The sequence below is a fragment of the Pinus tabuliformis genome, chromosome X (assembly GCF_031772625.1).
Source record: "Pinus tabuliformis cultivar Carrire ecotype Pingquan chromosome X, CPIR1, whole genome shotgun sequence".
Classification (NCBI taxonomy): domain Eukaryota; kingdom Viridiplantae; phylum Streptophyta; class Pinopsida; order Pinales; family Pinaceae; genus Pinus; species Pinus tabuliformis.
The window spans coordinates 312,932,024-312,947,293 of NC_142308.1; the positions used below are offsets into that span (position 1 = coordinate 312,932,024).

The 15,270-nt window shown below is 29.7% G+C and overlaps 1 protein-coding gene across 1 annotated transcript; it reads left to right on the forward strand.

Moving 5' to 3' along the window:
* Nucleotides 1–2,106: 2,106 nt before the first annotated feature.
* LOC149139672 (zerumbone synthase-like) lies at nucleotides 2,107–3,874 on the forward strand. The gene is made up of 2 exons (XM_089447841.1): nucleotides 2,107–2,330; nucleotides 2,882–3,874. The coding sequence occupies exons 1-2, from the start codon at nucleotides 2,260–2,262 to the stop codon at nucleotides 3,690–3,692; spliced, it is 882 nt and encodes a 293-aa protein (XP_089303967.1). The 5' UTR covers nucleotides 2,107–2,259; the 3' UTR covers nucleotides 3,693–3,874.
* The last annotated feature ends 11,396 nt before the right edge of the window (nucleotides 3,875–15,270 follow it).

The window sequence follows — 15,270 nt, forward strand, 5'->3', positions numbered from 1 at the left end:
AATTGAAACTATAAGAACTGTGAAAAATGAAAATAGAATTGTAAGAAAAATGTGTTGTAATTGATATAACTAACCTGGATATACTGGCAACTGTTCTGTGATGTTTTGTCTTCAAGGTTGGTGAATAGTTTGAAAGCATAATGTGCAACTTCAGCAGTGGTTGAACTTCTTTTATAGTTTTTGGCACTTGAATTTAATTGGTGGTAAGGATGGACATGGATTGCAATGGCTTCATTTTGAATGTTTGATATGGATTTAATTTGATGTGATCCAATGGTTGAGAATTTGTTATTTGTTGATCCATGTGCTTTGATATGTTTTAATGAGAAATAGAATGAGTTGGGTGACATTTATTGAAGTTATTGGGTTGGGAGTCATGTATTGAACAAAGTGGGTTTAAATGTTATTGGGTTGGGTGTCATTTATTGAACATAGGGGGTTTAAATGTTGAACAACATAGCAATTATGGCTAACATACATTCACTTTTATTATGTGCAGGTATGGATATTTATTTGGGATACAAAGCTTCAGTTTGGTGAGTGGTGGTTGAAGTGACTGCTACTTATAGACCATTTTGGAAGGATTTATGGTTTTATCTCTTTTCTAGTTGGGTCAATATGGTTTGTACTCTTAAGTATTAAGATACTGTTTATGGACAATTGTGGGCCAGTCAATGTTTTCGGAAATTTTGGACATAAATTAATACTTATTTACACTTAATGTTATTTATCTTTATTTAAATATTGGTTGCAAAAGTATCAACTTTTAATAATTTGGTGGAACCACTGCTATATCAATTATTGATCCCTACACAATATTAGACATCTTTCCTCTAACCTATGAAATAAAATATTTAAACTATTCTTTAAAACTAAATGATTAAAAAACAGAAATCATAAGCATGTATAGTCAAATTTAAATTAGTTATAATATATACACGACTCGAAGCAACATTTAATAATCACACAACTCGAAGCAACATCTTTAACGCACCTTTTTGTAGCAGAGCTCAATTACATAGACTGACTGGAAAATATAAACCATTCCAATAATTGAACCTTTCCGCACTTCAAAGTTATACGTGGATCTCCATAATTGCACCTGCCTTTTTCCATGGTCCGCATTATTGTCGCGTCTCAAATATTTATGGAATGGAACCTTGAAAGACGTATAATATATATACTATTTGAAAGAATATTTATGCCAAAATAATAATTTATAGAAAGAATGTAAGTCATTCATCTTTTAATATAGAGTTGGCAAGTAATATTTTAAATATTAATGACAAATTTTGTTATATATAAAAAATATTTTAAATAATATTTATAACAAAAATAATTATATAAATATGATTAAGATAAGTATTAACATTGCAATATATAGAATATGAATCATCAATAAAATATTTTAATGTCAATTATATAAATTATGTATATATTATATAAAGGAAAAAAAATAGTTTAATATGGATTATATATATATATATGATATATATATAAAAAGATAGATTTGATTCTATGGATATATTTTTTAAAGAAAAGTTGTATTTCATTTTTTAATATAGAGTTGATCTATAACATTATAAATACATAAAATATGTTTTCTATTTTTAAATAAGATTGGGACATGTATTAACATTTTAATATATAAATATAAATCAAAAATAAAATATTTCAATATCAACTATCTTTATATTATATAAAAAAAGAATTATATATATTAGTAATTAAAAATGATTAATATAAATTTGTAATTTGTAATTTTTTTGTTAATACAGATTTGACCAATATTAATAACAAGAACAATATTAATAAAAAAAATCATATATAAACTGAAAGAGTTATTTTAATTGGTCCAAACCAAGTCATTAAAATATGTCTATTATTAAAAGTCAAAAAAATCATATATAAACTGAAAGAGTTATTTTAATTGGTCCAAACCAAGTCATTAAAATATGTCTATTATTAAAAGTCACCGGTTCAATTTTCTGGCCAGAGACCGGCTCAGTGGTTGAGTTAGAGATACCTGAGATTTGGCATGGTGTTACGATAATGTTCGGTGGAAAACAAAAAAAACATTTTATTGGTTATTTATGGAGAGGCCCAAGGTTATCTTCTGGGTTTAAGAAGCCCCCGCTGGGCCTGCTTCTACACAATACAGTCTGCTTCTTCTTCTATTTATTATTTGTCTTTGGGAGTTATTATTTGTGTTTGGGAGTAATTTCCTTCCTGCGTCATCAGATTGCCAGATTTCCAGCCATGTCTAACGAGGAAGTGAATGTAATCGCTGCTTGTGTTAATAAACTGAGCTCGAATGGATCAGAGAGACGGTAATCACAGTAGATCAGAAATGTTGATTCAGTTTTAATTTGCAGCTTTTTGGTTTCAGAATGCAATTTCCTGAATTTATGTTATTATATTTGTTTGAATTTATTGATTCACGTTTAATCTGCAGTTTTTTATTTTCAGAATGCAATTCTCTGTGTATGTGTTTTTTTTGGGTGATAAAGAAATTTGTAGTTTTATATTTTCAGAATGCAATTTGTTTTTTTTTTTCCAGTAATAAGGAAATCCGCTGATAGAAACTGTAGATATAACTTTTTCGTCATAGCTATAGATATAATATTTTTCAGAATATTACAACATAGTCATGTCATGAGACTGAAACTTTAATGGGAAATTATCAATAAACTTTCCGAACTATCGAAGTCATGTCATGCTACGACTGAGACTTGGTGGGAGGTTATCATTAAACTCTCCCCAGCACCCAGGCTATACATCATTGAATTTTGTATATATGTTCTTATAGTGTTAGCAGGGTTGTTAATTTAGGAAAAAGTAACTGAATAACTAATTCCGAACAAATAATCTGTGAATGCAGACTGGAGGGTAAGGTTGCGATTATAACAGGAGGAGCCATGGGAATCGGGGAAGCCATTGCTCGGCTCTTCACAAAGCACGGAGCCAAAGTCATAATTGCAGATCTTGCAGATGAAGTCGGCAAAAAACTTGCAGAATCCCTTTCTCCCTCTGCAACTTACGCGCATTGCGATGTAAGCAAAGAGGAAGACGTCAAAGCTGTGGTGGATTTGGCCATGGAGAAACACGGTCAGCTGGATATCATGTATAACAACGCCGGTATCAACGATGCCCTTTGGTTTCAAAGGGTTGAGGAGTACGACATGGAGCAATACGATCGAGTAATGAACGTAAACGTAAGAGGGGTGATGCTGGGCATTAAGCACGCGGCCCGGGTGATGATTCCGAGGAAGAAGGGCTGCATAATCTCAACCAGCAGCCTTGCAAGTATAGTAGGAGGATCTGCCCCATACTCATACACGGCCTCCAAACACGCAGTGATAGGGCTCACTAAAAACGGTGCAGCAGAGCTGGGGAAATATGGGATCAGGGTGAACGCTGTCTCTCCTGCTGGTGTAGCGACGCCATTTTCAGTGAAGCAGATGAGAAGGGGCGGCGATTCTTCCTCGGTTATTTCTGAAACGGAGAAGGCCACCATAGAGGGCTTTTGCAACAGTATGGGCAACTTAAAGGGGCCGACTCTTAAAGTGGAGGATGTTGCGGAGGCTGGGCTGTATTTGGCGAGCGATGAGGCTAAGTATGTTAGCGGGCATAACCTTGTTGTTGATGGAGGAATCTCTGTTGTTAATCATTCCTGGAGGCTTTATCGGTGACAGTTTTTAACGCTAATTTTCTGAAGTAATCCTGCAATGTCCGGGGCTTAACCTGATATTTTGGAATCATTATTGATTTCACAAATATTTAGGCGTCTATCGTAGAAGAATAAGGCTTCCTAGAAGGATAAGGATCACTGTAGATTTAGATGATGAAGTATATATATGTTTTAAATAGAGCAACAATGATATTTTTCTAATACTATATTTCTTTCTTGTTTAAAGTAAAGTTGATGAGATAGAGTTGAATGTTACATGTTATATGGACAAGATCTATATAGAGAAGATGCACATATGAATATGTTTTTTTGGACAAATATACTGGTTTATACATCTTAATATAAATGCAGTGTTTTCTTCTTGCTGAAAAAAGGTTTCCTAGAAGAACAAGGTCAACTAAGTCAACTATTTGAAGTAGCTCCTCTATGCTAATTTAAAAATATTTTGATTCGCAACAATGGAAAGGGATTATATTTTTTTTATTTTTAATGACGGTTGTGGTTTAATTATTTTATATTTTGAAGTTTTTTTAATTGGTTAATGTTAATGCTAGTTGGAAATATGTGTTAAACTATATTGTTAATATTTGTTGGAGATTAATTTTGTTATAAATTTCCAGTACAACGTTTTAAAAATAATTTTGAACATTTATTTAGAATCAAATCGAGATATATTGATGTTTGTATTTTTATTTTTGTAATGTATTTATGTTTTTGGTTTAATATTTAATATAAATTTATTTTAAATCTAAATCTATCAAACATCCAAGGAATTAAAATTTCTTAAAGTGTAAATTTTATTATCATTTAATTTTATATTATGTATTAATTCCTCTATCTCAAATGATAACAAATATTAAGAAATTTAATCCATAAATATTTTAATACAATGTTTAAAAAATAATTTTGAACGTTTTGTCAAAATCAATTCAAGATATATTGAAGCTTCCATTTCTTAATGCAATATGTTTATATTTTTGGGTTTAACAAAAAAGTCAAAATAGATCAGTTTTAAATCTAAATCTATCAATCACTTAGTTTGGTAAAATTTTTCGAGTAAATTTTGTTGTCATTTTTATTCTATGTCATGTATTAATTCATTCATATTAAATGATAAAAAGATTACACTCTAACAATTGGATCTATCATTTTGTTTGATAAATCCTTGTTTAAGATGAATTTGCATTATATTTTTTTACGAACATTAGTAGTATTTATTATTTGTTTACTTATTTTTTTGTTCATGTAAATATGTATACATAAAGTTTTTTTTCCTTTTTTATTTTTTCATATAACTAGGTTGTCAAGCATGATAGGACATCAATTCATAAGAAACATCAAAGCACTTACTTAATAATTCAACTAGGGTTATTAAAAAAAAATGGCATTTTATAGGCCAATATCATGACTTATCAATATGACATAACCAAAACACTAGAACACATTTCATATGACACTTGTTAATATGACAGTTTTTTAATTGAGATTATTAATTTGTAAATAAACTTTGTTACAATGTCATAGGCCAATATCATGACTTATCAATAACACATACCCAAAAAACCAAAACATATTTCATATGACATTTGTTAATATGACATTTTTTTAATTAATCAAACAATTAAAAGAGCTAAAAAGGCATAACTACTTTGGAGATAAACCTCAAACTTTCATTAGTGTATGCTATTTAGAATATTTTAGAAAATTTCATGGAGGTTACATCCTTAGTAACCACTTAATAATTATTGATATTTAAATTAAAATTAGGAAAACCCAATTCCAAAATAAACATGCCTATATTCACATAATGAATGAAATTATAATTTTCTAATAATAATTATAAAATAAAATTTATTTATTAATATTTATTTTCTAATTATTAATGGTTAATTATTATTTCTAATTTTCAAATATTGAAAATTTATCTTAAATTTTTGTATTTTGTTTTATTTAAATTATAATTATTGTGCTGAGAGCCACTCTCTAGCTCAGTATGGAAGAGATGTTGTTATGTTATGTTATCTAAACATTGTACTCTCAAATTACATAAAAATAAAATAAGATATATATATATATATATATATATATATATATATATATATATATATATATATATATTTTACTTTTAATGAGTAACTTGGCAAACCATGGATTATGTAGAAAGTCTCATGGGAAATTTAAATGTTTAAAGTTTATTTCAATTTTATTTAAAAGTTGGTTATGGCAAGCCATGGAAAGCCATGGAATTTAAACATTTTCACTTAACATACAATTAGATGACAACTACTCTCTTTCCCTAGACATAAATCATCTCAGTTGGGAAATGAAACCAAGAAGATATGAGAGAGTGATAGGCAACTAAGAAGGGAGGGAGGAAGAAACTAGTACCTTGAACAAGATATTGTTAAGGGCAGACTTATGTTGCCAGTTAGGGTATTGTTGAGTTGGTCGGGCCCAGTGGAATCTCGAATTCTTGAGTTGGTTGGGCCCAGTGGAATCTCGATGACTTGAGTCTGTGATTTCCTGGGCTAGACTTGTACAACCTTGATGCCTTTGGACAAACCTTGCTAGGTCACTATCAAAAAAACTATTATGGAAGTGGAAAACTTGCTCAGAGGGAGTGGTTGTCATTCTCATTGGTTGGGAGTAGTGGCCTTTCTCCTCTATGAATCCTAGTGGCAAGCCCAAACTCTAATAAATAAGTATTAGACCATGATAAATAAGTATTTTGTGTTGCTAAATTCTCTTTCAGAGTATAAAATGTTGTTGGAAATGACATCATCTCACTTGGGAATGGAAACCAAAAAGATATGAGAGGAGTCAAAGGCAACTAAGAAGGGAGAGAGAGGAAGAAACTAGTACCTTGAACAAGACTTGTTAATGGAAGGCAATATGTTGCCAGTTAGGGTATTCTTGAGTTGAAGGGAGAGAGGAAGAAACTAGTACCTTGAACAAGACATTGTCAATGGAAGGCAATATGTTTCCAGTTAGGGTATTCTTGAGTTGGTTAGGGCCAGTGAAATCTTTATTTCAAACATGAGACAGTAGTGTATGGGATCTTTATAAACACTTTGTGCTAATTTACGAGTAGTAAGTTTCATGAATATGAATTTTTGTGCAAAGGCTCTGTAATAGTTACAATAATAATTTGAGGTAAAATTTTGGAAAAAAGAAAATGATATGCCTCTTCTGTAAAAGAAATTGAGATTGTGGAAATTATTTCTAAAAGGTTTTTGATATGAAAAGATGAAGAGTTATTGCGTTATTGCACAATAGAATGAAATTATATGGTATTTAAATGGAAGCTCATTACTCGAACAATACTTATTTCTGTAATTATATATATACCCAAACAATCCTTATTTCTGTAATTATATATATACCCACACACTATAGAAGAGTGAGTGGTAGGCAGGTTCTGAAAAAACCTCAGTAATACCTATCCTCTAAAGCTAAAGAAAAGGGTAAATAACTATACTAGGAACTTTATAAAGAGTTTAAATAAAAGAAAGAATTATAAGAACAAAAACAAAACAAGATTTTTGGCAACTGCTTAATCGAAATAACATTACAAAATTAATAATAAGATTTCTCGCAACGGTAAAAGACTGAAAATAATAAAATGTTTCCTACAATTTAATTAAGATAGTAAAAATATGGGCCATACACCTTGTCTATTGGGAAACCATATAAACTAAAAGAAAATTCTTTATATAATTGAATGATTGAAATTAGAAATATAGAAAGGTTTTATCAACAAAAAAACGAGAAAGGTTTTTCCCTTCAAAACCTTAACATTTCCCTAACGAGATATGTAATTTGATCCTAACAGAGGGGTGCACAAAACTCTAGCTACAATACCATAAAAGTAAGGTTCCATGGTCACAATAGGACGTGAGGGTGTACAACAAACAAAAGAGTATGCCATTTATTCACATAGTTTAATTACTAGTATCAGTTCCCAACACAAAAAAAAATATCAAATGATTTAACATTGTCTCGAAAATGAGCACTACGAGCTATGAAATTGGGTCCTCAAGACTGTTACTAAATAAAAACTAAACTATAACCATCGGTGTATAACGCTGGTACAAAAAATAATGTGGAACCTGTAGACAAATTGAAAATGAATAAATAATTAAAGTCCTAGTAATATTGCATGTGGTCGTAACTATATATCATTGAATAATGCAGAAAACCCCTCAGCTGGAAGAAAGAAAGTCAACTTTGTTAAATTTTGTAACCCCGTGTGACTGAGAAAGCTCATAAAGGCAAACTTAAGGAATTTCATATTGCAGCGAACCCTCCATGTACCTTGCAAGACATATAAGCAAGAAGAATTTAAAATAACCTCTAGGAGCAACATTGGAAGAAAACAACATAATTTATAAATCATTAAAGAATTGGAATGAGATACCTATAACAGCATAACTGTTGAAAAATCTAGAACTTGGTCACACCCTAGAACTGGTGGAAGTTGAGAAGGGTTTGAAATCATTTAGCCTATACCCAAGAATATGACAAGGAATAGTCAACGACAGATGAAAGGGTATAAAACCCGACTGTAGAAGAGAAGCTTGGAGATAGTCATGACCTATACACTTGCAAACAAAGCCGGAGACAAAAAATTCATTATAGACCTACTATGCAAATAACCCTTGAAATTATAAAGAAAATAAGGGTGGTAAAAACTTAGTGCTAAGTTCAAGAGCTAGTCAACCATAACCATATTTAATTCAATAAAAAGTTGGACTGTTGAGCGAAGAATTGAATCAAACGCACCATTAGATTATCCATGGCTAATGCACTTGATTACACAATAAATTCCATGTTGTGGGTATCGGTCTTCAAAGCAGTAGCAAACGATTAGGGCTCTTCTCTGTAGTTGTAGAGTCGTGCCCTCCGAGGTAAGGGGATCGAATGGAACTATGGAGGACCATAGGAGGAGGTGGTTACTCCCATAACCACCAACCTCAAATCTCATTTGTCCACAAAAAAAACTTAGCACATATCATCCGTAGATCTTGAAATAATAATTACACCTATAATAATTTTCCTCACCGGTTAACCCATACATTTAAAATATTCTGGAACCATCGATTAAGGGAAAGTGTAGGTAAAACCACATTTTTGTACACATATCAAACCGATGGTACTAATAATACCGTAGTCAGAATAATCAAATGAGCCAAGTACATTAACTAACCGAAGTATAATGACACGACTAATCAAACAATAAACCAAGAAATCAATAAGTTGTTATAACATATTACCAAAGCGAAGTGTGGGGTAATAACACCAAATAACATATATAATTTAAATATGAATCCATGGTAGAGTGATAATTATTCTAACATGAACACATCGCCTGATAGGTAATATATCAATTAAAAGGTAGTTTTAATATATTATAACCATGGAAATGTTATTTGGATTAAAAAACAATTGGTGTATGTTACAAGTGGCATCAAAGGTCAAGGGTTCAACATTGTGGTTTGTTTAAGGGAAAATAGTAACAAACTATGTTGTTTTTCATAGGAAAGAAGAATTGGAAATATGGAAACCCCGCTTACATGACCAAATTCTACACCCTTACCTAAATCGAATCTTGGGATGTGGGTGCAATTAGGTGAAGAACCTTGGTCCATATCCACTATGCTGTTTTAAATAGTGAAGATTTGAGGCCAAAAATTACTAATTAAGAGCAGATAATGAAAAATAAATGAGAAACCAAATAAATTTATATGTTATACAGTCAAAGCAATGAAGAATCATGTCATGGGTACATTGAAATAAATTATGCTATGTAAGTTAAGTTATTAAAATACCAGTTGAATTATTGTTGGGATACCCTTACTACAAGAACTCATATGTTCAACGCCTAAGAGAGAAAACAATTGTTTTGATGACTTATGTATTTACACATGTTAATTAGTAAATCATATCCTGTGACTGCGGGATTGTGAATAGAGGGAATTTTATGATTTATAACGATAGGGAAGTGTATGGGTAGACAAATCAGGAGACGTATCTGTGTGTAAATGAAGTATTAAGTCCCATACTATTAAACAATTATAAAATATCATATGGGTATGTTAAGAGAGAAGGTGAAGCATTGCATATGAAATCACCCTGAACAGTTTAGGTTATCTGCATGATGAGTACCGGTTTCTAGTTGCAAGACCCTTTTGTTAATTGCAAGAAAAAACAAGAAGGCAAATTTATGTCTCAATACATAATTAATAAGGTCAATAATCATAAAGATGTCTTAAACTAAAGCTCTAATATGGATTGTTGAAGAAGGAGATATGCACAAGAAGGGGTAAAGATACTATTGGTAATAAGACTTAAATGCTACATTAGATACAGTTGGGAGGTAGTCACTTGCCTGGTGTAAACTATATCCTTGTACATATACTAGATGTTGACCAAGAACCTAGCCGAGAGAGTGAATGTGAAAATACTTGGCAGTGAAAATAAATTTTCAAATCCTAACAAAAGGGTAATCTTACCTGTGCATGGGAGGAAAGCCAAAAAGTAAAGAGACTATAGAAACATTGTGAAACCCTCACAAGTGCATTGTATGTTAAAAGAAGATATTAGAAACCCATCGCAGAATTAGAAAGAATTTTGAGACTTATAATCTAATAAAAAGAGAGGCAATATACACAAAATAAAGTGTATATAGAAATTAAAAAGGGGAATAAACCAAATTGAGAACTTCGTAATATGTAAAATAAGATACATGATGTATGGGGGATATATAACATTTATGAGTACAAAATAAATGTATAAATATGAGTCAGTGGTGTGTGATTGGTGTGAATGATTGGAATCATTTCACCAAATTAAGCATTAGCAACTGATATGGAAGATATCGACAACTGTACGTATAAATAATTCTAATGCAATAATAACTAGCTAGTGAAGATTTCATGATTGGTGAAAATAAAGTCTAAACTGATAGGGGAATTAATGAGCTTTTGCACAAACAAGTCTTGTAATAAAGGGAGCCACATAAAGAATGGTTACAATAGCAAAGAAATTGGAACATCTATCAACATGTAGGATTGTTACAATCAAGTGATTGAGAACTGTAGAAGAATCAATGGATATAATACATGATCAAGAACTAGCGAAGTGGAGATAATTTGTGATAAAAATAATGGAAGAATATGAGTCTCAAAGAAGTGATATAATTAGAAATTTTTAGTTGGAAGTAACATGGTAATTGTATCTAGGTTATTCACTAACACTAAATAAATATGAAAACACATCATAATAGTGTTTTTGATATCCATAAAGATATTCACTTTACGTTGAATATAGCAAGTATAAAGTGAGTAAGATCAGAGTCAACTTTAAGAATATGAAAAATTACTAAAGAAGGAGTGTAATGTCCCCTAAAACATAAAAAAGTAATCCAGATAGCTTTTTAAATTCATGTATCTTGTAGATGTAGAGGGCTCAAGAATTTTTTAAGTTCTAGACTTGCAATACTGAATCATATAATGATTATCTAAATGGTTTATTTTATAAGAGTCTCCCCATTGGGAAGGTTAAGAATGATAGAAAACAAGATGACAAGAGAATTTTGATTGATTGAAATGACAGATAATTGTAATTTTGATATCTAAATATTTGAGATAAGTGGATACAATAGGATGAACATGGATAGATGCATGTTAAAATTCATGGCCAATTAAGTAGAAATGCAAAAGAGAATATATATATATATATATATATATATATATATATATATATATATATATATATATATATATATATATATATATACATATATATAATAAGACCAAGTGATACTGTTGTAAATTACAATGGGGAAACTCTTAACTAGATCCTTGCTTGTATGATGTTTTTTCTTGAAATTTTGGAAAATCTAAAAAAAAAAACTCGAAAAGGAAAATATATATACATATATATATATATATATATATATATATATATATATATATATAGATATAGATATGAAAAGATATACAGACATTGGATGTGTATATTAATACTCTAAGGGGTCTATTGTCCTAATGAGACTTAAAGGATTGACAGTGGGTATAGGTATAAACAAATGATTAGAAACATGTAGATGACTGAGTAAGGTAACTACAGAAATGTGGCATATAAATTAAGGAAAAATTGAAGCTGTGATAAAAGAATGTTGGTATTTTATTGGCAGAAACATTACCCATGCCTGTTGACATGGAAAGCACAACATGCCACCAACCATTATTGTCCTAGATAAGTACCTAAGGAGATTTAATATGATTTTTATAGACATAAGTGAATTCTAGCCAAATGATTGAATGAACATATGCTTACGAAATCAATATGCCAAGACAACCACACTAACATGATGTGTTGAGGCAGTTGTCAGGAACAAAAGATGCAAGGGGAAGAACCCCATAGTTGGGGTACATGTGACTCGAGACACCTTAATCAATAATTTGTAGTATAGAAAGGAATATAAACCCAAGAAGAGAGTTGTGAAAAGTCATAGGTAAGGTGCATCAGAGTAGTACAATGGTAAGGTTTGATGATGTAATTTGTTATTTGTGTTGATTATAAGCATGCATGTATTACTCTACATTGTGCCTTTGAATTTTTATAGAGGTTTCCTTTTGGTATTACCTTGTGCTTTTAAACCTCGATGACCTATTTGAAAAAAAAAAAAAAAAATAGAAGGAAAGGGATAAAATAAGGAGAATCCAAGTGAATTATAAAATATTTATTAAGAATTCTACGTGAAAATACCGGCGGATAAGTAATGTGGAGAGGACAAGGTCTACTTGAACAAAGGATAAAGATAATATCTGCAGTGAAAATGGTAAGTTGAAACAATTGTCCTAGAACTTTGGTAATGTTTTGTTGTGGCATATTGGATATCATGGAATTATGATGATGATAGTAAGTTTACTTACTGTGGGGGTGGTATGATTCCCATGTTGAGGCAAAACCACTGTTTATAAACATATCACCAGATTTCATATGTCAATTATATTCAAATAATTTGTTGATGGCTGAAGTGAATAAGATGTGGTTATGTGACATATAAGAAAATAATTGTACTAGAGTAACATAATGAGTGTGAGACATTCAATGCGCACATGAATGCAAAAAGGAAGGAACCCCATGATGGTACACGAAATAAAACTTGCGTGTAACTTACATCAGCAACATGTAATACAACGTGGAAAAGAGGCCAAAACTGAAGGAATGTTTCAAATTGGACTTTTAGTGTTGCATTAAAAGAAAATAGCAAAGCAACCCAAGATGGACATAACTAAATTACTAGGAAAAAATAGAAAGCAATATAGCCATATTGAATATGGAGAAAAAGGAAGTTATCCTAAACTTTGTGTATGCATGGCTAATGCATATGTAACATTTGAATTAACATAGAAACATAATAGTGCTACGTAGGACGATAATGCACTAGTTGTAATCCAACATAAAAAAGGAGCAATAAATGATTTTTGCAATATTACTACTATGTAAGTAGTGCAAATGGAATTGGCACTTCCATGATCTAAATTTTACAGTGGAACTACATGATGGGGTCCTTGGCAATTTCTCTAGCCATTGGGTAAGTAAAATGATTAATTGATATTGTTAATCAGCTACAATGATATTGGTAACTCTTATTGAGTGTAGGCTGCTAACCCTTATGGGGTTGTGAAGCACACTTATGACCCTTATTGGGTACACATGTAACAATTGATGGTGTCTCTAGTAGAATTTGAAATCATATATATATATATATATATATATATATATATATATATATATATATATATCTTAAACAATGATTGATGGAAACTAATGACAATTTTGATGGATGTGAATGTAAGTTGAACCAGACGGAGAGTTCCTGGTCAAACCTATGCTTATTATCATTCAAAGACAAATCATTGTAAGGGATACGTGTAATTTATTACATTCATAAATATGGAGTTGATATATAACATTTAAAAAATATTAATAACGAAAAAAAAGTTTATTATTCATTATATATATATATATATATATATATATATATATATATATATATATAGATAAGTTTTATTTGAGGGATATTTGTAATTCATTTGTTTTTTAATATGGAGTTAACTTGTAACATTTAAAATATTAATAAAAAGTGTGCATATATATATATATATATATATATATATATATATATATATATATATATCAACAAATATGTACTATTTAAAAAAATATTTATGAAAAAAATGATAATTTATAGAGTCTTATAAATATCTGTTTTATACTTCCAAATATGATTGGTGCATGTATTGACATTCAAATGTGTAAAATGTGAACCATAAATAAAATATTTCATAGTCAACTATGTATATACTATATAAAGAAAAAGATATATATATATATATATATATATATATATATATATATATATATATATATATATATATATATATATTATATATATTATACACACAATATGTTAAAAAATAGTCTTCTTGATATATGTTTATCAAACTATGATTAAGATATATCTTAGCATTTTAATGTATATAATTTGAATTGGAAATAAAATATTCCAATATCGACTATTTATATACTATATAAAAGAAAGCATATATATATATATATATATATATATATATTTCAATAATAAAAAAAATTAATATGGAGTTTATAAATATTAATAGCAAAAACTATTGCACTGAGAGGTTCATTCTACAGTGTAGTGTGAAAGTGATGTGTAAGTATGTCCTTGTTCAACTTGAAGTTGACATGTGTCCCTTTTAAAAAGAATAAAATGTTCTCTACATAGAAAAACAATGTTGGTTATAATAAAAAAGAAAAAAAAATGTTATATAGAGTTTTCCATATGACCTCATCTATTTCATGTAAAGTAATTAGAAGTAAAAAAAAAAAAAAATTATGTAAGATTTTCAAAACCTTGTACTTTTCAAGAATATTTTAACAAGTGATATCAACTTCATATATATTTATGTATAGAAAAAAATGTTAAAAGAAAATATTTTAAAATTGTTATGAATAAAATATTTTAATACAAATTAATATTGACTTATACTTCAAAATATATTAATAAAAAAATACTATTTCAATGCACATATCTTGTAATCTTTATGGAATTCAAAAATACAATTTCAATAATGAAAAATTAGAGATTGTTTTTTTTCACTCTAAAATAAGTTTGCATATGAAAAATCAATCCCTCTCGGTGGATCTATACTGTGTTAAAATTAAGGAGAGACAAAATATTAGATAAAGTCAAGAGGCTCTCCAGATGAGTCACTTGGAGAATGCCTAAGCACTCAACACTCTTCATTCAATCAAAGTCTCATACATATAAAATCATACATTAGTTGGGTGGTTTGAACCAATCCCTAAATAATAGGATCTTTGACCTAAATAGAGGATCTTAATCCTAATGTACAACAACAAACAACCAAATACATTTATATAGAAAATATTAGATTTCTCCATTGATTTCAACACTCCCTCTTAATGGATAAATTCACCTAAAGTCATATATTTCCTTCCTTGGCTTAACACAGACCACTTAATGT